The 25,229-nt window shown below is 42.0% G+C and overlaps 1 protein-coding gene across 2 annotated transcripts in view; it reads right to left on the bottom strand.

Annotated features, from left to right (window-relative positions):
* Nucleotides 1-24,786, bottom strand: part of CKAP5 (cytoskeleton associated protein 5) — a 54,015-nt gene extending 29,229 nt beyond the window's left edge. For both annotated transcript variants that reach the window (XM_075105464.1, XM_075105465.1), the window contains exons 1-14: nt 24,675-24,786; nt 14,665-14,754; nt 13,927-14,120; nt 12,597-12,803; nt 10,049-10,220; nt 7,227-7,356; nt 6,846-6,949; nt 6,357-6,470; nt 5,985-6,089; nt 3,480-3,569; nt 3,212-3,376; nt 2,267-2,395; nt 1,183-1,365; nt 126-233 (exon numbers count right to left, since the gene is read on the bottom strand). In XM_075105464.1, coding sequence (XP_074961565.1) covers nt 126-233; nt 1,183-1,365; nt 2,267-2,395; nt 3,212-3,376; nt 3,480-3,569; nt 5,985-6,089; nt 6,357-6,470; nt 6,846-6,949; nt 7,227-7,356; nt 10,049-10,220; nt 12,597-12,803; nt 13,927-14,120; nt 14,665-14,721 — 1,758 coding nt within the window. In that variant the 5' untranslated portion in view covers nt 14,722-14,754; nt 24,675-24,786. The remainder of the gene's footprint in view (nt 1-125; nt 234-1,182; nt 1,366-2,266; nt 2,396-3,211; nt 3,377-3,479; nt 3,570-5,984; nt 6,090-6,356; nt 6,471-6,845; nt 6,950-7,226; nt 7,357-10,048; nt 10,221-12,596; nt 12,804-13,926; nt 14,121-14,664; nt 14,755-24,674) is intronic.
* Nucleotides 24,787-25,229: the final 443 nt, after the last annotated feature.

Here is a 25,229-nt window from a genome sequence, read left to right as displayed (position 1 = left end):
TGTATTATTTTCCCTTGTCCTAACAAAAAAAACCCCCAACTTCAGTGAAAAATCCTGTAGCAGCTGGCTGACCCAAGCTACTTATACACAGGGCTTTGTATTTCACAGAACAGCAGAATACTCACCGAGAGCTCTGATTCAACAATTTCTTTGGTCTCGGGACCCTTCTTGCCTTTAGCCCCAGCACCTCCCATACCTGCAGCTGGTTTGCCTTTCTTGGGTGGGCCACCAGACTAGAAAGAAAATGGAGAAGTTAGCCAAGATCAAACAGGTCTCTAGTTCATCAGATACCAAAAGTACTGCTCTTTTTTCACACTTCTACATTTTCATGTCAAAAAAATACCTCTAAGTACCATAACAGCTGCCAGCAAAGAAATAGTTTTCTGATAGAGCTTATTTAATTCATATGTTGCTTTAAGACTAGCAGGTTTTATAAAACATGTAGAGTACACAGGGACGCACAAGACAATGAAAGATGAAAAGGAAAAGAATGTATGTATTTGCTACGGTTCAGGAAATAATGACTTAATCTATATATTCTCCTATGGATACTGAGTAGATATAGAACTTGTGGCTGGTGTCTCTTTTGCAGGCAACCAGAGCATGAATCGATTTTTTCAAAAAAATACAACCAATTCTACTATTCACTTCCAGGTTTCCCACCTGGAGAAGTGGGTAGGGTATTGCAAAGACTATCTATAGTTCCACTTAGGAAATTTTTTAAATCCAAATAATAATTTCAAAGTAGTAAAGGCTAATCGTTTGAATTACTTATGGTAACAAGACAAAAACAACACTGAAGATAATACTTAACATTAAAGTGGTAACCTTGCTAGTTATAAGAGGAGACTTTGACTTCAGCCAAATATTACTGTATCACCACAGGGCACGTTAGTGTTACAACATCTGAGGCTCCTCTAAATGCCTCCAGTGGTCTATCACTATTTCAATATCAAAATCTGGTATTAAGACATAAGTGACAAGACAGCTTGTATCATTAAAACCTGATATTTCTTCAAGTACATTCTCAGAAAATCCCAGATTTTTTTTTTGTTGGGCTCACCTAGTCCTACAGGAGGACAGTGATACCTCAGTGGAAGGTTATTTTGCCTTCAGTAAATAATTATTTGATGCAATAATAGACAACTGTGATTGTCAGTCAATCTCTTGGCAGTCTCTTACCTTCACAGCAGGTGCTTTTTTCAGTGGTCCTGGTTTGGTTGCCACATCTTTTGTTTCTTTATCTCCACCAGTCCCTGAAAGAGCTGGGGTCTTTCCAGTAATAGGCTTGTCTTCTTTTTTCTCAGCAGCTCCTCCTGTCTTTTTACCATAAGTCAGCTCTACCTTCTCAGCACACTCTTTAATCTGAGAAGCAGTTAAGAAAAAAAAAAAAGGGGGGGGGGCAGGGAAGAGAAAAAAAAGAAAAAGCTATTTAGCTGCCATAATTGGGTGTACATGGTTCCTACAACAGCAGTGGCTCAAGCTTACCTACTCTGCAAAAACCATGAGGAGTTTAAGTTTTTTACTTCACAAAATGTTATCCTGTGTTCCTTACAGTAGTAATGTTAACCAGTCAATGGCATCAGCCATCGCTGTATTGCTAGAATAATTTTCTTATAAATGCACTTCATTTTGAACTACATATTGAAAGCAGTGACACCCCCCCAATACTTAGAGATGCTCTAAAGGCTAATTCTTAGCACCTTTAATGATAAAATCATCAAACACATCAATTTATGCAAAAGAAAGAACACTTTGTTGTTGGAAAGTAAGTCTTTAATACCAAATCCTGTCTAGTAATATTGAATTAGACCACGTGGTTGTGACCTAAAACCCTAAACTTCGTTTGGTTTTGAACACTTTTTCGTCTGAAACAAAACCCCACATACAACAAACCAACAACAACAAAAAACCCCAAACAACCCAACCCCCAACCCAAACCTCACAATCCACCTCATAGATAACACAGCCTTGAAGCCAAACAGATACTTTACATAGAAATGAAAAAGTGCAAAGTTAACATATTAATGAATTTTAGGTAGTGGAAGTCAAAGAAAAGATGTTGGATAACCTGGCAAGAAATAAAGAAGTTTTCAGATTCCCTGCAACATCAGTAACTTAAGTTGTTAAGTAAAAAATAAATTTTTCAAAAAATCTGTACGGGAAGTCATTAGCTAAAGCATCCTTTTTAGTCTTCTCTAGCTTAAGACACATCTTAAATGGATAAATGGAGCATTTTTCACAACATTTATGATAACAAACTTACCCGATCAAGCTTTAGTTTGTCTACATCTGCTAGAAAAGGATTCACAGCTTTCTCTCCAGCCACTTTCAAGGCAGTACCTAACGCTTCAAATCCAGCATCCCTTACTTCAGGAGCAGAATCATTGATATGCTGCAGAGAAAGACAACATATCATGACTTGCAGCTCATACCTAGACAGATTGTTAAATTCATCCTCTATATAAATCCCCTCCCCCTTTTTAAAAAAAAAAAATCTATATCTACTAAAGAATAAACCTTAGCATTCCACTGCAGAAAGAAAAAGGTGGTTGTTCAATTCTGTTTTCCTGTGTACTGATCAAGTCTACTGTTTCTCAGATATAGCCAGTTTCCCACCTTTGGGTCTTTCACACAAGAAGCATTCATGCTTTAATAGATAATGCAACACCATGAAAGTTCGCAAGGAGTTTGAAGTTCTGCAACCCTGTTCAAATCTCCATTTTTGAAGCCAGGGATATTTCCCGTAACAAGGAAAAGGCTATTTCGCAATGAGAAAAAAGTATACATTATTATTGTTTACACTGATAAATGCTCTAGTGTAACTGCAATGTATGAATCAAAGATGGTTCTTTTATTCACATAAAGTGATATGTAGCAGTCCAACAAAAGCCTGCTAGAAATATCTGCAAGAAGCAAGTGGCACAGTGCCCAGAAGTTTTATAGTTGCATATCACTGTCTTAATCTAGTATAAACTTGGTGAGTCATCAGTTTCAGAGAAGCTAAGAAAAACAAGACTAAACTTGTCCCATGACTGACAGTCATCTTCAAGTTTGACATCAGTCAAAACTGACTCTGATGGCTACACAGCCCAGAACTACTCTTTAGTCCTTGCACTACCAGAAAGGTCTTTCTCCCAAAACAACCAAGTGCTTCATAACAACAGTACTCGAGTCAATGCCAGAGAAGTACCAACTCCTCCTGCTTTACCTTGAGAAGTGCTGCACAAAAAGGTTTTAACAGGCTTTTCGGTAGAGTAGAAGGTGTGCAGTGACGGAAGCTTCTTGCAATGAAAAGGGATGTTTGTTGCTTAATTGTTGGGTTTTTGTTGTCCATCACTGCCAACACATCTTCACTTATGTTCTGCAGTGTAGTCTACAGTGTTGGATAAAGAAGTCATTAGTTTCAGTAAAGTAAGAGAAAAGGAAATCAAAATTAGAGACCAATTCTCAGACAATTGGAAAATTGTCATATTTACTGTAAGAAAGACTGCATCAATTGCCTCCTGCAGCGCCTGCACTACTTGAGGCTTCTTCTCTTTAAACTTCTCCAGGATTGTTGGAACAACCTACGGAAAAGGGAAAAAGAAACAAAACTAAAAAGTCAATTCACTCTTCACTAATATAACTGGAAAGCCTGATGGTCTGCTTCCTGGCATTTTGTGGAAAAGCAAATAATGCAAATGCCCCCTTCCCGGGGTATGCAACAGCAGTATGATCTAGCTTATTCTGGATGATCTCCAATATTGAATTCACTCCAGTCAGTCTATTAACAAATACAGGTTTGGTTTTTTTTGAGCAATTTCATTGCAAAGCTAAACAAAAGGTAGATATACAAGTTCACACAATTACAGATAAGTACTCTGGCTCTTCTGCGCTAGAACACTGAGCAATAGAATGGAACTTAAACAATTTCAGTGCTCTTTTACTATAAGAATCCCAGAGATACAAAACCTGTCCCCTCCTCCCCAGCTTCCTGAAAGCACTCGGCATGACTCATTCAGAAGCCCTCATCTGACCCACAGCTGACAAAACTATGGTTCTAAATTAACCTGAATCCTTCTTGGAACGATATTTTTCAGATCTATCACCTTGAAAAAGCACACCTGACACTAAACTATGCTATACTGGAATTTCACAGCAGTTTATTCCCAATTTAGCTGCTCAGTCACTGTCGAAAAATAAAATAAGTAAATAAAAAAAGTAAAGGAGGGCGAAGTGGATCAAACATTCTTATGTGCCAGTAATATGAGCAGCTCCATTTAAGTACAGTCTCTGTAACAGTAAGAACTTCTGTCAGTGAGCCAGAAACACGCGGAGCTTTTAATGGTGGAAATCAGGCTATTTTCAAGATTTTCATAAACATAACAGTTCACAGTTTGGAAGCAGTCTGATGTCTTACAGAAGTTATAAGCTCTTACATAATACAAAACAGATTTTCCACAGATAATGCTGACTATGAGATCTCAACCCCTTGCAACACACAGTGACCTAGGCTCAGCTGGCATCCTTTGCTGGGTCACAACTTGCAAAATTCCCTGTTCACAAAGACTTTAGCACTAAAAAAAACCTTCAGTTAATACAGAACAGCACCATAAAGACCCTCATATGTGCTACTGCAGGTGCCTGACACCCCTAAACCCTTCAGAGAACAAAGTCGTAGGAAGGAGATATTTAAAATCGATAAGTCCCCATTTTAGAAATGCTGACAGTTAGAATGAACTTTTTTTTTTTTTTAACATGGAAGTTAGAAGCTGCAGCCTATGTAAGACAGGGAGGGCAGGAAGAAAAGTCAGTCCAGGGCTCCAAAAGCAGTTATTTGGGCCACATGCATCCGATTACAGCAAGAAGTATGTTTGATTTCACTACTCTTGTTTTAACAGACTGCAGACTGTAACATTACAGTCTTATAAACTCTACTAGTTAAATATAGTAATCCCACAATTCTAGGAACAGTTCTATCTTACAAAACTTCAAGCGTCTGCTCTCAGGAGAGGTCTGCGTCTTCCTTACTAGTAAATGAATCTAGCAAACAAATCAAGTGAACTGGTAAAATGAGTGCTGAGACTATGCAATTCATAGCTGCCATTACAGTACTGAAGAAGTCATCTCAACACCATTCGCTTGGTGACCATGGAGCTATACCTTTATTTCAGAAGCTCAGCTTTTTGAATACTAACTCTTAAAGGTTAACCCTCATCATTACAAACACAAATCAAGTGTAAACAGATGTAAGAATACTTCTTACAACTACTGACAGCTTTCAGAATGAAAGAGACTTTGTCCAAACTGTTGTTCAGAGTTCAGGAGACATTGTTTCTGAAGCAGTGAGATTCAGTAACCCTCCAATTCATTGCAAAGTATAACACTACTGGCAGCCAGACACATCAGTTCTCTCTGTCTCTAAGCTCTACCCCCATCACTCTTGCTTATCACAAGAAAAATTTGATTGAGCAGCTTAAAGAACACAGCAACAAAGACTTGAGAAACAAGTGAGATAACTGCAACTAATTAAAAGTTCCCTTTCCTTCCAGGGACTGGTTAAGCTTCCTGTATTTCCCAATATTAGTTGTTGGTAAGAGAAGAGTAGCAAAGGAGAACAGAGAAGCACAGAAGCTGTTTTTTCCACTGTGGCCTACAAATGCATTTCTGTGGGTGTATCTCCAGGATGAGGTAATGTAAATAAAGTTCATTTCATGGCAGAGTAATTGAGAGCTGTCTTAATACAGACAGTTTATTGCAATAGTAAGCTTCATGTTTCTGAATGTGAATAAACAAGGTCATTTTAACCTTAAGCTGCAAGAGATCTAGGCAGATATGTCCCTGCTTGCTCCATTGAGGGGCAGGTAGGCATTCATAATTGTACAAAGAATACCTTTGACAAATACCAATGTTTGACAGGAGGAAAAAAAGAAAAAAAAGAAAAAAAAGAGAGACATGTCCAGCATCAGTAAAACCAGAAAAAAGTACATACTCTTACTTACATGCCCTGCATACTGTCCAAATTTCTTTCGGAGGCCAGCAGCTAGTCCAGCAAGGCATTTTGCAGCCAAAGCAACTAGCATAACATTTGTATCCTTTCCAACAACCTGAAAAAAAAAAATAATCAAACCAAACCAACAAACCACAAAACCCACAAACAAGAAAACAAAGTTAAAGACTGAAAATCCAAGTGTCAGAGACACGGGAAAATTTCTTAGAATAGTCAGCGGGTCTCAGTTTGGGTTATTTCCACCACTGCTCCAGCTAATAATTTTCTACTCATGAGTATTATCTCAACTGTTACTTTTAAAGTATAACACAAATAAATTACAGAAAAGTATTAAACCATATCTGCACTCAGTTTTATTTATTACCTTTTTGAGAACTTTCACCAAGTCTGCATAGTCTCCTGATTCCAATTTGGGATTTTTCACCAGCAGTTCAACAGCTTCTAGAGCTTCTTTCCTTTCTTGCCACTTTTTTGCTTCCTGCAGAGCAAATAATTTATATTCATTTGTAAACGCAAACAGTTCTAGAGAAGCATACTGGCCACAAACCATACATTTTAAGACTTAATTCTACCCCGAGAAAGCCAAAGTCTCCCTACAGTTCAACATCAATAATCGCAATGAAATATGAAACACAGTCCTTTCCCAGGACATACCTCAGCTCCTTAAAATTAGAGCTTTCTTGCTGGTAAATAAAATTTGGAGACTTGTTTATGTCAGTCTATATTTTACTTACACTAATCTGTTACTAGCCACGTAGTAGTAAAGAATACATTGCAGAATGCCAGTAAGTCTTAAGACTCATTAGCTCCACATGTCATAGAATTAACCGGTAGTATTTAAGTTTATGCTTACTATTTTCTCATAGAAGTCTTTGGGAAGCTTGGAAAGAATTTCTACAGCTTCAAGCAACTCATAGGCATCTACTTGTGGTACTGCTTCTTCCTCACCATCACCTCCTGCAACCAGAAAAAACAAAAATATAAGCAAAGTGACAAATGAGATTTGGATTACAGCACCACCTAATGCTCATTGTTTAAGAAGTACTATCAGCAGTTGTGATTTTGTTATTCCAAGGGACAGACAATCTTTCATATAAAGTTTTCACCCAGGCACATTTCCTTGTTGTGTACTTTGCACTAGTTTGAGCAAAAGGACCTTTACAATTTAACACATTCTTTCACAAATATACTGGTCATATACTTTCCAATGGAGTTCAGACATTAAATAGTTTACCTCCATCTGCATCTCCTCCAACTGCCTGCTGCTGCTCAAATTTTGCTTTCAGCTCCTGTTGGGAACGCAGGAACCTGGTCTGCTTAGGAGCAGCTGAGACTTTGACCCATTCTTCTTCCAGTTCCTTTAGCTGCCAAAAGGGAAGAGAATCATCATATCAGAGACATTTGTACATGCTGCAAGACAAGCAACACTTCAAAGAAAGCAAAGGAGTTTTCCCATTTCAAAGCCAAGAGAGCACTACCTTCCAAGTTCTTCTTTCTGCCCTCAAAGTGGTGACCTCCCATTCACTGTTCAGAAGCTTTTGACAAAGTACATCCACGGAACAGAGTATCATCAACAAAGATATCAATGTAAAGCATTTACATAAGAACAAACTGTACAACAGACAGAATGGTGTGCCCCCTCTGTAGATGCTTTAAAATAAAAATGGCTGAGCATGAAAGAACACCTTTTGTTACAGCCATGCTATTATTACACACTAGAACTAAGATGAAACAAACATGTTGAGCTACATTTGATGAGACAGTTCAGGTTTTTTTACACCATTCCTTTTTTTCAACAAGTTACTGCTTTCCACCTGAACACAATTAACTCAAGTGGGTAGGAGGGAAGAATGTATAAATAATTTATAAAGCCTTAAAATAATTGAATAGCTATCTATCATAATGTAATGCCACTTCCTGAAGTGGAACAGTCACATCCTGAGCATCAGAACAAGTCTGACGGGCTGCGCAGAGGAAGAAATCCCAGGGAAAAAAAAGAAAACTGAGAAGGAAAATGGTTGACTTGAAGGTTTTCAGTGCAGGGATCTTTTATAAGGGTAACCATTTGCCCTCAGGTTAGGTCTCCAAGGTATACAGCTCTCTTCCTTAAATCCTCTCTTCAGTTTCAACACTATGTTTCCCCCTGCAACTTCACATATATTCAGAGCAACAAAACGTCGTCACTATTTCTTAACAAATAACAAAGAGGCACTAACATTTTAGGTAAAGTTACAGGAAGCTAAAAAAAAAACCATTGCTGTTACTGAAAAATGCCAGCTTTGACTTTAAGAATACCTAACACCACAGGATGAGGGAGGGTGAGCATGGAAGCATTTTCTCAATCTCGGTCTTGACCTTCTTCACCTCGGTCTTTACCAGCACTGTCGGGTCCCAGGCTTTGGGAACGAAATTGCCAGTTGATCCAAACACCGACCCACCATCAGTGAAGGAAGAGTTAGTACATGAATTACTACGGGAGCTTGACCCCCACAAATCAATGGACCCTGACAACATCCACCCGAAGGTGTGGAGAGAGCTGGCTGGCACCATTGCAAGGCAATGATGCAATCTCCATAATCTTTGAGAAGTCATGGAGAACGGGGGATGTCCCAGAGGACGGGAGGAAGGCAAATGTTACCCCTATCTACAAGAAGTGCTCGAGGGAGGATCCGGGTAACTATAGACCCATCAGCCTTACTTCAATCCCTGGGGAAGTTATGGAACGAATCCTCCTGGGGGCCATCACAAGTCAAATGAAGCCCGTGATTGGGAAAAGCCAACGTGGCTTCACTAAGGGCAGATCGTGCTTGACAAACCTGGTGGCCTTCTAGGACAAAGTGACTTGCCTGGTTGACATGGGGCGGGCGGTGGACATTGTCTACCTGGACTTCTCCAAGGCCTTTGATACGGTCCCCCACAGCCTCCTCCTGGAGAAGTTAATGCGTTATGGCCTAGACAAGGGGTCTGTGCAGTGGGTGGGGAACTGGCTGACAGGCTGCACCCAAAGGGTGGTGGTAAATAGCTCCTTTTCCAAGTGGCAACCTGTCACTAGTGGCATCCCCCAGGGATCGATATTGGGCCCAATATTATTCAACATCTTTATAAGTGATCTGAATAACAGGATCAAGTGAAGCCTGATGAAGTTTGCAGATGACACCAAGTTGAGTGGGGAAGTAGACACTCCAGAAGGGAGAGCTGCTCTGCAGGGACATCTGGATAGGCTGGAGGAGTGGGCCAGCAAGACCCTTATGAAGGTCAACAAGGGGAAGTGTAAGGTCATGCACCTGGGAAAACATAATCCAGGAGTGCAGCACAGACTGGGATCCACCTGGCTGGAGAGCAGCTCTGTGGAAAGGGACCTGGGGGGCCTGGTGGACAGAAAGCTCAACATGAGCGAACAGTGGCTGCTGCGGCCAAGAAGGCCAACAGGATGCTGGGTTGCATCAAAAAGGGCATCGCCAGCAGAGAGAAAGAAGTCATTATCCCACTCTACTCTGTCCTTGTCAGGCCACCCCTGGAGCACTGTGTACAGTTCTGGTCCCCGCTATACAAAAAGGATGTGGCCAGGCTGGAAGGGGTCCAGAGAAGGGCCACCAGGTTGATCAGAGGACTGGGAAGCTGCCGTATGAGGACAGGCTGGGAGAGCTGGGTTTGTTCAGCCTTGAGAAAAGGAGGCTCAGAGGGGATCTCATCCCCATGTACCAGTACTTAAGGGGCAGCTACAAAGAAGATGGAGACTCCCTTTTTACACGGAGTCCCATGGAGAGGACAACGGGGAATGGACACAAGCTGCTCTTGGGGAGATTCTGATTGGACACCAGAGGGAAATCTTTCACAGTGAGGACAGTCACCGTTGGAACAATCTCCCCAGGGAAGGGGTTGACTCGGCCATGTTGGACACCTTCAAAAGTCTTCCAGACAGGGTGCTGGACCATCTTGTTTAGAATCTGCCCTTCCTAGAAAGGTTGGACTAGGCGATCCCTGAGGTCCCTTCCAACCTGTGATTCTGATTCTGTGATTCTCAAATGTTTGGATACAGAACTACTTTCTGCTTACCTGAACAGAATTTATATTCTGCAATGGAGGTCTCAGGGCATCCCTTATCCAACGGTAGATCTCCACAGCAAGGAGCTTGGCTTCATCTCGAACAGCCTTTTCCCGAGACTCAAAAAGTTTTGGCAACACTTTGATGATTGGCTTCAGCAAGATTATTTTTGAACCAAATTCACTGGAAGTTAAAAACATGGAACAGCATTAGTGTCCAGGTAGGAACCATGGAACAGCATTAGTGTCCAGGTAGGAACCAGCGAGTGATCCACAAATAACTGATTAAAAAAAAAAATTATGAAATGCTTCCAGTGCACATTTAGGGATTGTGTCATTTACTCAAATCGTTGTTATAGCTATTGTTTTGTGAAGCTACTAAGCTACTGTAAAATTTAAAGAATATTTGCCCCATCATAATTACTCTCCACACCCAGCTTGGAATTACAAGATCAGGCCTCTGGAATCACTTCAAAGCACTTAATCCAATCTGCTGCTTAAATATGTTGCCTTGCGGGGGGGCAGAGTGTCCTTAGACCAAAATTTGCATGACCTATTTTCTTTTTAAATCAGAATTGAATCTCCTTTGACTATCCTTGGAGGCAAACTGCAGTAAAAGCATTAGTCATTTTTCCACTTGTTGGACCAGGTAATTATAGTAAGCCTGGGTCATCTTCACAGAGAGCACGTGTTGAAATAAGTACTGCTGAAAGGAAACATAAAACAAGTTTCCCCAGACAATCACCCTTCCCTGTCAGCAGATTCTACATGTTGTTGAACTTAATACACTAACCTTCCTTTTTCAACTGATGCTGAATGAGAACACAAGATCTTTCTTTTCATACTCATAGTAAACTGCTACAGTTCTTAAAGCATCATACCTAAATCACCTCAGAAGCCATAGTTCTTTTTATTCAGAAGCATCTCTTTTCCTTGAGATTTCTGAATTAACCTTTCCAATCACACTTTTTCTTCTGCTTCCCTCTGATCAAGTACCACATGAAAACAGCTAGTGAAAACGGCTGCTCGGGAACTAAAACTTATATGTGTAACCTAAAATTTCTAGTGCTAACCAGAATATGAACAAATGAGTTGCCTGAGATTTTTATTTTTCTACTGTCACTCAACAAAAGAACATATTAGGAAAAGTGCCTAAGCAAATTCTCTTATTTTTATCTAATTCATATAATATTATCTAATTCATACAACACAAGAACTAACAGAAACCTTAGCAGAAGATAAATAACAGCAGAAGCTGAAGTAGTTATGCACTCAAGTTACCCACCCAGGTACAACAGACAAATTTCGTTATCAATGCAGAAACCCTGTCAAAACACAAGACAAATTTAAGTAGAAACACAGCTCAGAAGCAGAAGACTGAAGTTAAGTCAACAGGGCCTCCATGAAAGGATTTGGTCTTGCCATCTCAAAGAAAATAAGATACTGCATTTAAAAATTAGACAGACGTGACACATTTTATAGGTGTAGTTAGTTGAAATATATTGAGGTTTTCTATGCAAAATATATGTGGTTTTCTAATTACACTGTACTGTTAAAAGGACATTTGATTAGATGAGGCAATTTAAAATAGCTAAAACATATTCTTAAATGTGGGACAGTAATTTCACTTAGTAGAAGCACAGGTAATGTGGTAAGCCCAATGCTTTATTTTGGCAGAAGCCTAAAACAGTTTAACAAGGACCTCAGCAAGTTCTCTACATAGGCCTCAGCAAGTTGTCCAAGAAGTATCTAGCATAAGACACTGTTCCCTTTTTAAAAAAAATCATCTAATGGACTGGACAGTGAATTACATGTACCCCAAATGCAAGAATTTGATAAAACCCCAGTATTTCAATCAACTCAAAGGAGGCAAACATTCCTGAAGCAGAACAAAAAAAGATGTTCTAAATCTAATCTTGAAATGAACTACCCCATCATAATTAAACTGGATTTGATTTTTAGGGAGCATTATCAGCTTTTCTTTTTAATAAAGGATTTATTATGCAGACAATGGGAATTTACTGTGCAATGAGCTTTCTTCTTTTTTTCCAAAAACACACACTGTGTACCCAATTAAAGATGCTCACATCAGTGAGGAACACAGTGCTTTTTTAGAACAAGGGATTTTTAAAAAAACCAAAACACTACATTTTAGTTTTCCCATCAGTGAGTTTATTTCAGCTGTTCAGAAGAGAAGCTCCACAGTCTGGAACAAAACACACTGATCATGCCCTTCTTTCAGAGGACCTTTGTAAAAATGGAAGTTTGGTAAACAGTTGCCATGAACAAAAGTGATCCAGAGGAGGCTTGTACAAAGACATCCCTCACATCTAACAAACCCCATGATGCTCTCAACTGCTGCTGTCAGAAAATGTCAGTACAGTAAAGATACATCCTACTCAACTATAACAAGGGCCTGCTACAGACTTAACCAATACATTAGACTCTACATACTGCTGGGCTGAGGGAAAAAAGAAGAAAAACACAACACCACCACCACCCACAACCAAAAAACAACCCACACAAACTCCACCCCACAAACTAAAAACTATAAGCTTACCTTAGTGCTTTCCTCAGTGTCTCTATACATGCTACTATGATTTTCGGGTTTTTGTTGTCCAAACCCTTTAGTAATTCTTCTTGTACTGCCTCCCCTTTCTCAATTTCTATATACATTAGACATATATCGAGACCCAGCTCTTTTGCTCTGGCTTTTGGCTGATTGAACACTTTATTTACAACTCCGGACGCTACTTCTCCAGTTGTCCTGAAAGATGAAAGACAGTTACTTCTGGAACGTGTAAGTGAATTAGGTGTTCTACATCGTTATCCACAGAGAAAAAGCACACACAACACCCGAAACATGGATGAAAACTCAGCAAGTCCTCATATAACAGGGACTAAATTCTAAGTTAACTTTGAAGGTAACAACCTTTAAAAGATTACTTCAACCTCTAGTTTAATCAAAAGACCTCCTGCAGACTCAGTGCTAGTTAACATGTTCCCAATACTGGACTACACCAGGCAGTGAATAGTAGAACCCACTTTTGAGAAAGTGTCATTAATACACATTAGTTAAGGTCCACAAATAAATGTTATTTCCTGGAATTGCATGTGTTACAGTTAACTAACATATAGCATTGGTACATAATACCAGCACAGAATTTCACATCTATTTCAAAGCTTCCAACCAACTAAATCACTTAAATCTAGGGGTATGGAAGGTCGTCAGGTTTCTAAATGAAGCTTTGGGTTTGTTTATTTGGTTTTTAAAGTAAGACTTCTATTCATTTCATTAGGTCACAAAGTCAGTAGACCAAAGCACTGATCTGGCCCATTAGGTATTTTTATTTCACTCTCAGGAGTACAGGTTATTTCATGGGCTAGACAGAGAAATACGAGAAACCACCCTGTTAAGAAATTGGCAGGTATGAAGATTCATATTAGTTAAGTTGGATGCAATACTGCATAAACATAACTACATTTTATTTCATGGATGAATTATACAAATACATCCCTGGGAAAAAAAAAGGTCCCTCTATACCCAAGCTGCTTTAGTCAAACAAGAACAGGTATTCCAGTTCACAGCACCTATATCACCAAATTACCAATTCACTTTCTCTACCTTTTCAGAAATCCTTACTACTGCCTTTAATAGCTTCTTTGAACATTGTAAGCAATTTTTGACAAGATAATATGCACATGGAGGCCATCTACAAGGAAAGCCTACAATTCAGCAAATTCTCTAGATCAGAAAGCAAGTTCCACTCTCAACAGTAAATATCAGAATTGCTAGTGGCCACTTTACAATTTATCTGCAGCCTTTCTCAGAGACGCACATTAAACTGTCCTCTAACAGTCTACTAATATAGTAAGAAAAGGCTACTTACTTGCCAGCTACATGAGCATTTTCAACATAAGCGAGCGCTGCTTCCAGTCCTTTCAACTGAGCCACTGCATTGGAATCTGTCACAAATTTCTTTATCAATCCAAGATACTTGGACCATTCAGGACTCTTTTCATCATCTATCTTCTGGAAGAGCTTAAGGGCTTCTTCGTAACCATTTAATCTGGCTTTCCAGAGCTGGAAGCAGAAATCAGACATCTAAATATTGTGCTAGTACAACCTTAACTCACCAATCTTGCAAAGCTCTTCAACCATAGTTGAAAGTGCACTCAGTAAGCTGGCATCTGCAAGGTTTCTCTTAAAGACTATATGAATAGTGTGCAGCTGGTCCAAATACTCGTTCTTCTCCTGCCAACAATGATCTTGAGAGAAGCTAGAGAGATGCCAGTGTTCTCCACTGATCTTCAGATGCTCTAACAACCACTGATGAGTAAGTGGGAGCACAATAGTTTCAGCTACAGATGAGTAATTTCTCCGTATGAGCGAGCGCACTGATCTTTCAGCATACAAGCTTACACCACACAGATTATCATGCTACTAAATTCTGCTTAATAAACTATATTCAGCCTCTAGGTTACATTGACCTGATGCAGTTTCAGATCTGTTATCTGCATGCATGCAGCTGTTGAGATTACCTAGCAATGGTGTACCTAGAGAAGTACCACAGATTCACCACAGCAGAGATATACACCAAGCCAAACCCAAAGACAGGATTTCCTACCTTGTGTTCACATTTCTGATCAATGGGCAGTTTCATCCACTCACTGTCGTCCCCCATTGTAATTCTGTAATTATGCAATTACAGTAATTCCTGTGGGGATAGGGATAAAGTTAGAACACAGAAAAATACATGTCAGGTGTTACCCGCATCATACTTCTAATTAAAAAAAAGACAACAAACAAACCCAAAAGACAATTCTGTAGTAAGTTTTATTGCTAATAATGTGCAACCCAAGCTTGTAATTATATTTAGATACGCACTACTAGGACTAGGCCACTATCTTGTTAACCCTAGAAAGCTATGAGAAGCCATTAAAGATTAGAGAGCAGTGCACTTTGTAATATTTCAGACACTAGGAGTCTCAATCTGTGAAAGTTTTAGTAAGCTGAGAAGGCATACACAATATAACCTCATCTAAGCTTGAGAAAGAATGTACTATGATTAAGGTGCTAAAACAAAGTGAGTACCCATCAACACTAGAAAACTGACTCTTACATGCTTTCAGCAACAGGTGCCATGAATCAGTGTCAAAAAAATAATCAGGTGCTAGTTTAAGGACAGCCATTTTAACAACTTCACAAACAGCACAATTGAAATGAACAGTACTGCAAGAAGAACAAAAGCCATTTTTTCAAGCTGGCTACTTTATACCCTAATTCTAATGTATCCAGCATCAGCAACTGTCAACAGAAGATCAATTTCTTACCACACATAGGGCTCAAATCCTTACTCATTCAAGTTCCTAAGCGCTTTCCTCCTCCTTCCCTTTCCTTTTAATTAAAACAGGAATACTGACCATTGGGATATGAGAGATGGGACCTCAGGCTCTGCGCCCATCTCAGACATATTGTACAGCTAACCTGGCTGTTCAGAGAGTAACAAGAGTAAGCCTGATGCAAGGAGATCAGCAAAACAAGAATAGCAGCAGCAGTCATGAGGGTTCCCAGCATTATTTATACAAATAAACAAAACCAAACCAGAGAAGGAATAACACATTCCGGCAGACCAGTTTGAATGCATAGACAAAGATGACCAAAATTCTAAAAACTGGCTAGAATATACAACAATTTATCACTAAAGGCATAAGAATACCCAATACTAGCAGAGTATTCCTAATGCAAATTCCACCTATTCCAGCAAAGCTGCATACTTTAACCTACAAAGTATTTCACCTAATGCACAGAGGTTCTCCGCAGAAAATTAACCCCTAGAATTAGGAGTGTAATTTCACTGGCGTAAGTTAATATAAGCAAGTTCTCCAAAGCCTTCTGTCAGCCACACAACACTAACATACAGCTAACTTGATAGAAAAATTAGGTTAGCAACAGTCCACAATAAAAACAGTCCTTTCTCTTCCTTCCTGGATTAGAAAGTACTTTAAAAAAACCCACCAACCCAATCCCCCAATAATTAAAAAAACCAAACCACACCCAAAACAAACAATAAAAAAAACCACCCAAAAAACCCCACCAGTTATCAACACCCACACCAAACTACCATAAGCTTACCTTAAATATTTACAAATTCCTATGGATGTTAATACTGTTCTCACTATAATTACATAAACCTACTAATTTGCCCAATGGCAATAAAGCAAAAGTCAATGTCAGAACAGAAGTTGACTATGCATATAATCAAGCGTATCCATGCATTATTATGGTTTGTCCTTCTCATTTCACGAACAGTGGGCTTTCTCCTCTTGACATCAGCACAATGGTACTGAGAAGTTTGATTTTTAAGAAAAAAAGAAAATTGCTGGAAGGGCCAAGCCTTCATTAACCCCAGAACTACAAACCACTGAGAATGATGGGATCACTCTGCTCATTATTTAAGAAATGAAATGCACGGAAGTGAGGCTACCTAAAGCCCATTCTACTGAACTATTAATTCTGGTACATTAGCTTTTCAAATTTACTACTTATTAAAAAGAAAAAAAACAGCTCTGGATTAAATACTGGTCACACCATTCCTCCGTGACAGGAATTGACTAGAAAAAGGTACTCTGACTTAAGTTACAATGAAAATAAAACTCAAGCTTTGAAATGCCATACCAAAACCAAACAATCACAAGATGTCAACAGGGCATGCAAGTTATAACAGCTTTTTGCATCAAAGCCCCACCAGCCTTTTGCAACAGATATTGCTTTCATCTGTTCAAACTCTTCTGAAACTCTACTGCTTTCTTTTTTCTCTGCCCAAACCACTCTGTTGTTCTCTTATCCCCTCCTTCAGCCTACTGAAAGACAGGGTCCAAAATTAAACATAAATCAACAGCCTCCTGATTCACATTCAATGCATTTTACCTATTAAAGAAGGCAATAAACCCCAAAAATATAAAACACAACACCCCTCCCCCCCCCCCCCCCCAAACCCCAACATACCCCCAAACAAAAAGCCACCCCCCACATAAAAACAAGACACTCTTGGCATATATGGAGGCGAAGTGCAAAACTGTATCTGGCTCTATGATTGTGACGATTTCTCTCCAAAAGCAAAAATGAAATTGCATTCACATTAAAGACTCTTCAAAGAGTTCACCTAGCAAGGGATGCAGGAATGGACTAGTGTGAAGGAAGTTACAGCAGCAGACTTCCTTCTGCCATTCAAGTTAGTTCTGCAGCCAAGTGCTGTCAGGAAAGACACAGCTTTGCCAATATAAGCTGTGCTTGCATTAGGAATACCTTCATCTTAACAGATCAGTGTAGAAATAACAGGGTACTTCCCCGGTGTGGATGCCGGTGGCATAAATAAATACAGCGGTCTCTTCCCAAACTCACACGTGCCTTTGCCAAGAATAAGCAGAGTGAACTTAACAGGAAATTAGGTAGTTCTGAATCCTGCTCAGAAACCTGGAGGTAGTTCAAACCATTACTTGCCTAAATCATTTTGTTGAGGAAAGCATAAGGAAACAATACAAGGACAATAGTGCTTTATTTCTTTTTCTGGTTTCTTTGTGAATAACTAAGATACCTGCCAGCAGCAGGAAACAGCAAAATGGAGTTTAGGCACCCATACTAAGACAAACCACCACCTACACCCTGTTCTTTTAGAAAAACAGTGAGCAGCATGAACTTCCTACTTCAACAATTAAAAGAAACATTTATTTCCCTCCAGAAATCTGTTCCACCAAGGAAAACCTTATCGTAGGACAGCAACTACCTTACTACAATCGTAAAATCAGTTCCAACCCTGAAGTGAGGAGCTATTACGGCGGCTTGTCCATTGCAAGACCATACTGATTTACAAGTATTTTTACCCTTCCATAACTACAAGAGCTCATTGCTATAAAGTGCGACCTCTTGCTTGTAGACTCCAGCAATGCATTACAGAATCTAGAAGAAGAGGATCTAGGATCTCCCTTCCCAGCACCACAATGTACTTGGCTTGGGGCAGGGGGGAGGAGAGGGGGAAAAGCAGACATGATGGGACAGACAGGGAGGGGGGCAGACAACCATGAAACTATTTTCTCACCCACTTTTTTCAGTCTGGTTAAGTCAATGCCCCTACTATTTTTAGTCATTAACATCTACAATGGTTCCTTCAATTATAAAATAGGTTAAGTTGCCTTCTGTGCCGAATCTGGCACCTAAAAATAGCTATAAAATTATACTCCCCACATCAACTTACAAATCCCTTTAGAATAGACAGTTTATCAGAAAGTATTCCATGGTCATGGAGGAAGAGCTCCTTCTTATACATCCCATCTTTCTAGCTTCATCACTGCTCACGCCTGTCCTAATGCCAAGATCTTGTACTGTCTACATCTTGCATTTACCAGAATAAAAGACTGTTGTTTCTCGCTTCAGTTAAGTCACTAGGTGTTCTATGTTCATAGAATATCTGATATTTGACAAAAAGTGCTTTTTTTAAAGCTCCTTTGCAAAGACATATAAACCTCCAGCCATTACTTCTCAACATCCAAATAGCAAGTAGCCTCATTATACAATAAGGAGCTAAATGATGTTATTCCTAGTGAATTGGCAGCAAGGAATAGTTTGACCTACATAGCTTTCTTGTCACCACAACTCAGAACAAACGTATTTAAATCTTGCAGTAAAAATATTATTTTTGGTAGAATCCCGAAAACAAGACCTCCAAAGTGACTGAACCACCAAAATAAGTTTTGTGAGAGAGGTTTGTTATTAATGTGGTCAACACAACATTTCCAAAAGCAAGTCAGCTGAGCAATCTGCAATGGAGATGAATAGCAAATCCTCCCTGACAGTTCTTGGCAGGGCAAGTCCCTATATTTCGGAGTGGCGAAAAAATTCAGACCATCAAGGAAAGAATAGGATGTCTTTCAAAGGGAGACCATGCAAAAGCAGCAAGAGCAGAAAATATTTACAAGGCAGCACAAGTGCAAGAATTTCAAATGTAAAAGTGAGAATTCCCCGCTGAACATAAATAAGTTTAAGAAACAAATTTGGCAACACGTTAAGAGATTATGGGAAAGCATCAATACATGAAAGTTTGGATTAACCACGCTCTGCTCTGAACAGCTCCTACTCAGCTTCTAAATAAATGCTTTCTCTGCTACAATTTTTGAGGACCAAATAGCATCAACCTTACAGCTTCATAGTATGGGGTATCACTGAAGAGAATCTTTTAATCGTAAACATCCTAAAATGTGTTTTATTTTGAAGCATACACTTATCACCTATCACTATGTTTTATTGTGAAGTTTCAGCTTCTAGACCATTTTCTACAGAAAATGTGCAAAGGCAAACTAGGAAGGCATTTTAAGCTAAACAAAAACAGATGTTCATTGATACCAATTGTCCACTTCTCCCGATTCACTTCCACCTATTGAACATCACCGTTGCACAAGAACAGCATCAAGCATTTCAATACTTTGAAAGCTTCTCAGAAACTTTATGCAAAAAAACATGTTCCAAGAAAGCAAGACAAGCCTTTTAAAAAGGAAAAAAAAAAATAAATGTTTGAAACATTCCTATGCAGTAGGGCACATACTTGGAGAGCATATAGATAAGTCTTGGGTCATACTTGCTCTTTGACTCTGAAAAGATTTCACTTCCACAAAAGTTTATTCCAGTGTGCTTTCGGTATTTGCCAGCGAAACCTTCATTAGATACAAGTAGCTCAGAAAAAAGGCTGAAAAATTTAAGTAACCATAACTTAGTTAAATTTTTATTTTAAACAACACCTGGACACACTAAGTATTTTGAAGAACACACAAATGTAAGAACTATCACCTACTCGGTCAATGCAAGAATGCAATTGCTGTAGTAAATTTTTATTATCTTCAAAAGGAAAACTGAAGTCCTGAACAATCCTGAACTAGAGATACCTGCAAAAGCAGCAGTCAGAAGAACTTTCAGTCAGACTGTAAATGTGCTTTCCAGCTTCAGTCCACATATCTTTTGATGACAGAAAAGAACAAGAGGTTAAAAAAGCCACAGGAGATTATTTGCTGCTTAGGCAATAAAAAATTTCCTATGAAATTTTTAAGGGTGGCATTTTCAATTAAAAAAGCAAATGGAAGTTGTGAGATCCACAGACTCCTGATGAAGGGAAAGTAGGACCTCAGAATAATAAAAAAGGAGAAATGCATGCTGAAAAAGAATTGTTTTGCAGGTTGTGGAGTAGATGCTAAGAGAAGATACTGCTTCAGCAGCAACAAAACAGCATTCAAGAATGAACAGCATTAAATTATCTCTTGCCTGCTCTAACTCATATGCCCTAACTCAGCTCAATGACACCTTAATAGCATGCTTTAATACATGGCCTCTGAAAGTAACTAAGACTGCTTTCCAATGCACCCAACAGTGAGAGACAATGCAAAATAAACTGCTACAGGTAAGAGCAAAAACTGTTTCTTGCTGCAGGGGTGAGCCTGGAGGGAAGCCAGTCTTACAGAGCAAAGAGGGGCAAGAGGGAAAAGGCCAACCCATGGGCCAATTTGCAGGCACTGACATAATGCTAAGGGTGGCCGGCTGGAGTGACAGATGTGGGAAGGGCTGTGTGTATTAGCTGCAAACTCCCCCATCCCTCAAGGCATTTATAAATCTCGGACATAGAAAGGCTTATGTGATGTTCTTTAAAAGGATAGTCTGAACGGCTGATAGAGGCAAGCTCCCAGGAAGACATCACACCGCAGGACCCACCGCTAGCCCCCTCCTCCACGGGAGGCAGCCTCCAACACAGCAGCAGGGCCCTCTACACCCCCGCCACCCCCAGCGCCTTCCAGAAGAGCACCCTACCCGCTCCCAGAGGTCCTCCTCCTCCCGCCGCCGCCGCAGCCCGGGGAGGTTTCCTGTTCTGCACCGGTACCCGTACCGGGCAGCAGGCCGCGGCTGGAGCCCGGGGCAGCCGCGGGGCGAGACTCCCGCCCGGCATTATTTATGCCCGCCGCCCTCCCACGAGGGCCGGGCCGGGCGCCGGCGGACACTCACCCTCACGGCTGCAGGCCGGCTCGGCGGCGGGCGGGGAGCGGCGGGCCCGGGCCGGTCCCTCCCCGCCGGCGGGCGGGGCTCGGGGCGCCGCGGCCGCACCTGGGCGGGGAACCGGCCGACGCCGGGGCCAGACAAAGGCGGGCAAGGCCGAGCCCCCGGCCCCGCCGCACTCACCCTTCGCTCCCCGCGGGGCCGGATACGCGTGTGTCCCCGTCCCGCGTCCCCGGGCGGGGGCCACCGGCGACCATCTCGGCCCGCGGTTCTCCTGAGTCACGCCCGCACCACCCCGCGCCCCTCAGCACAATCGCCCCCGTAGCAGAGGCGGCTGCGGGCACACCCGAGCACGGAGCAGGCGCTACCCCAGGCCCCTGACGGAAGGGGGCAGCAGGTCTGAGAGCCGACAGGAGGGACGAGGCCTGCCCTGCAGAAGGAGAACGCAGCACCTTCACCAGTAGGTGCAGAGGAACCGCCTGGCACCACATCATCCCCACGTTTTGTGTCCTGCTGCGAGATGTGCAATGACAGCGCTCCAGGGGAACCGATTTATCAGCAATCTCTCTAGCCCATCACCTGACATTGTGATTCTTTTCCTACAGCGAAAGTAGCTATCGAAGAAGCTGCTATGGTGGAGACCAGCTGCCAATAGCATCCTCCCAGGAAGAGCACCAAGCCATATGATGCAAGGCTGTGGTTCTTCAGACATCTTTTTAGCCTGCTGAAGAAAGCACCCCCTGCCAGGCACTCCAGCACCAGCCCCGCTCCCCACTGAACAATCACCCAAGTTACTTTTTCCCCCCTGCAACAGGGAGACACGAACATTGCTTGACAGCTTCTGCTTCTCAGCATTTGACATTTGCAGTGACTGAGCTGTCATAGAGACAACGCCAAACAACGTGCAACTGCTCAGGTCAAAAGACTCTTTATTCAAACAAGCTGTGGCAATGTTTAATTCAAACACGAGGGTATGAGGCTCTCCCATGTCACACTTCAGAACTCCACCCCTCTAAGATGAGCCACTGGAACAGTCTACAACAAAGCAACAGCAACAACGCCATATTAATTTTAGACTACGTTCTCTTGAAACCAACCATTCAGTTACAGGTACAAATAGCTTTAACGCCATCCTACTCTGGCAGAGACTTCACAAACCATTTACATTAGATAATTTACAAACAAATTAACAATATACATTTATACATTTCTTTTGAAAATCAGAAAAGGACACCTGCTGGTACCATGGAACAGAGGTGAGGTAGGAAGGGGGAAAACAAAGAGAACCAGATGATCGCTGACCATGACTCTGAAAACCCTAATTAGAAGGTTAACAAGTATTTACATCTCTCAAGGGTCCTTCAAGTCATACGTCCTACACACCAGAATCTTCCAAGTTAGATACTTAATATTCAGAGTGGTTTCTAATTGTGCGTGCTGTCCAGGATGTTCGTAAAAGATCTATAAAAAGGGGTGAACAGAGGTGTTACAGTTTACGGATGACACAATTAACGAGGGTAGCAAGAAAAAGCAAAAAAAGGATTGTCTGAAAGAGCTTTGAACACACCAAGTGAACTTCAGCTATAAATTTATCATCTAACATATGCAGTGATGCAAAAGAGAAACAACCTGTAGCATTACACTGGAAGTCAGGTTTTCCAAGCCAACTATCAAATGGGAACAAGACCTTACTCTTAACAGACATAGGTATGAGAGCATCAGCTCCACCACGGCAGAGCAGGTTTTCAGAAGCACAGGCCCAGAATCGCAAAACTGGCCCCTATCAGGGAAAGGGCAAGAGCCAGCACAGCAGTTAAGTCCCACCAAACACAAGTCATACACAATACTCTATTATATTAGAATATCAAACAAAAAGTCTTGCATCCTAACTCTTATTTCCCAGGCTTCTGAAATCCAAATTTCATTTATTTTTGTATAGGTGTCACATAAATAATTTTCCCTAGCAGGTTTCCTAGTTAAATGTTCCCAACTTTGTATTCTTGATAACTACCTTCAATATATCCACAACAATTTGTTTAGAACCAGTTTGTTGTACTTGAAGGCCATTTTTTTCTAGATTCTGCTTTGATATATCACTCCCTTGATGCTACTTCAAAAGTTTAACCCTATTGCAACTCTGGAGGGGGCACAAAAAAACAATTAGAAGATGCATTTAAGTTTTAAATGGGGGAAGCTACCAAACCAGCAAAGTTCAAAGAAAGACAAAACCTGAAGCAAAAAAGTCACACCAAATTCTAATTTTTGCAAAATCAACTGATCTGATATTGACACCAAAGAGTGAAAACCAGTCACTCTTCTTTCTGACCTGACCCTATTGCAGTTTCAGTAATAGATTTTTATGAGTAGCCTTTTAGAATACTTCAGTATTTGAGACTCTCCGCATTTGGAAATATGCACCTTTACAGTTTCTGACTACTAGATGTGTTCACTGAAAGTCCATAGCAATGCTTTCTCTGATACGTAAGCAGTAAATAAGGAAGGTCTCCCACAGCTGGTTGCCCAACATCTCAACAACTGCTCACCCATCCCCTTCTCATCTGCAAAAAGAAACTTTAACAGCACTGCAGTTCAGCAGAAGTACTGGAAAATGAAACATTGAACACGAAATAATACATCAGCAAAAGAGGAAAACTGCAGAATACTTAGATGAAACCCACTGAACACAAATCAGTTGGAAAATTGTAGCAAATGACTCTTCTAAAAATCAAATTTAAAAAAAAAAAAAACATACAGAGACGAGGTCAGTCTCCGCTACACAAAACTTGGGTTCTCTCACTGCGAGAGGCCCAAATTCAGGACAAAACCCTCCTGCACAGCAACCTGAAAGCTACTGTCTTAAGACTCACAAGACGCTGACTCAGAAACAGACTCAAATGAAACAGAAAGGTGTGGAGGGGAACACTGGACCCACATCCCTGCCCAGACCCTCTTCACGCACACTAGACGAGATTCCACAGGACAGCAGAGCTGTAGAAACGGAGATGAACTCACGTCTGTCATTTTAAGATTAGGATCACCTCAAGGGACATTTTCCTTAGGTCATTTTAGAGGAGAAAACCAACCCTGCACGAAGCCTCCGAAAGGCACGCGAGGGGGCGAAGATGACGGGTCCCTGTTCCCCTCCAGCAGCGGTTCGAAGGGGCCGGGGCCCGGGTACACCCTGCCGCCCAGGCAAGGCCCCAGCAGCTCGCGACCACCCCGGGGCCCGCAGCGACGGCACGAAGGAGACGATGGCGGCGGAGCGGCTCTAGCCGCGGCTCCTCCCGCCCCGCAGCCGGCCTAGACAACGGGCACCTCCCGGTACTAGGCCGCGGCCTCCCACCGCTACCGGCCGTGACCCCCGCAGCTGCGGGAGCGGCTCCAGTCGAGGCCAGCGGCCGTGGGCTGTTCTCGGGAAGGGATGTCGGCACCTCTTAGGGCCGCGCCGCCGCCTGGGTCCCGGGGAGGCTCGGGCCTGGCGGTGAGGGAGGCCTGGTCCGGCCTCCTACGGGCCCAGGAAAGCGGGGCGGGTGGGGGAAAGAGCTAGACCCACTAGCGAGACAGGGATGGTGATGGTGATCAAGGGCCGGACACGGCGCCGCTTACCTGGGCCCCAGCGGGTCGGGCGCGGCGAGCCTCCAGCCGCTCCTCGGCGGGGTTTGAAATCACTAACACCACCCGCACCTCCCAGTGTCCTCAGCGCCCGTTGGCCGGCGCCAGCCCCACCCACGCCCGCACACGCGTACTTCATTGGTCTGTTTGAATGCGGGAGCGGTTGAAGCGTATTCGGCACTCTCTTCAGGCGGCGGCGGGAGGGGACCCAGGCGGGCCCTGGGCGGAACCGGGGCGCCGCAGCAGCGGCCCGGGCTCCGGTCTGCTATCCCGGGCTGGGAGGCTCGGACCCCAGTGGGGTGCGGCCCCGGAGCAGCGCCCGGTAGCCGGTACCGTGGGCGGCGGCGTACTGAGGCCGCTGAACTGCTAAAGCAGCTCCGAGGCGGCTTCGTCGGGCCTTCGGGAATACCCCGTTGCAGGGACGCGGGCGTTCTCTTCTTCAGTGTGACTGGTGACGCTGCAAGCAGCAGCCGTGCGTTGTTGGAGTGCAGCGTGTTCTCCCTCCTTTGTTTCTTCACCTCAGCTGAAGCAAGCAAAAGAATTCTTAAG

Source organism: Phalacrocorax aristotelis, chromosome 10 (genome assembly GCF_949628215.1).
Source record: "Phalacrocorax aristotelis chromosome 10, bGulAri2.1, whole genome shotgun sequence".
Taxonomy (NCBI): domain Eukaryota; kingdom Metazoa; phylum Chordata; class Aves; order Suliformes; family Phalacrocoracidae; genus Phalacrocorax; species Phalacrocorax aristotelis.
This window is presented reverse-complemented; position numbering and strand designations above follow the sequence as displayed.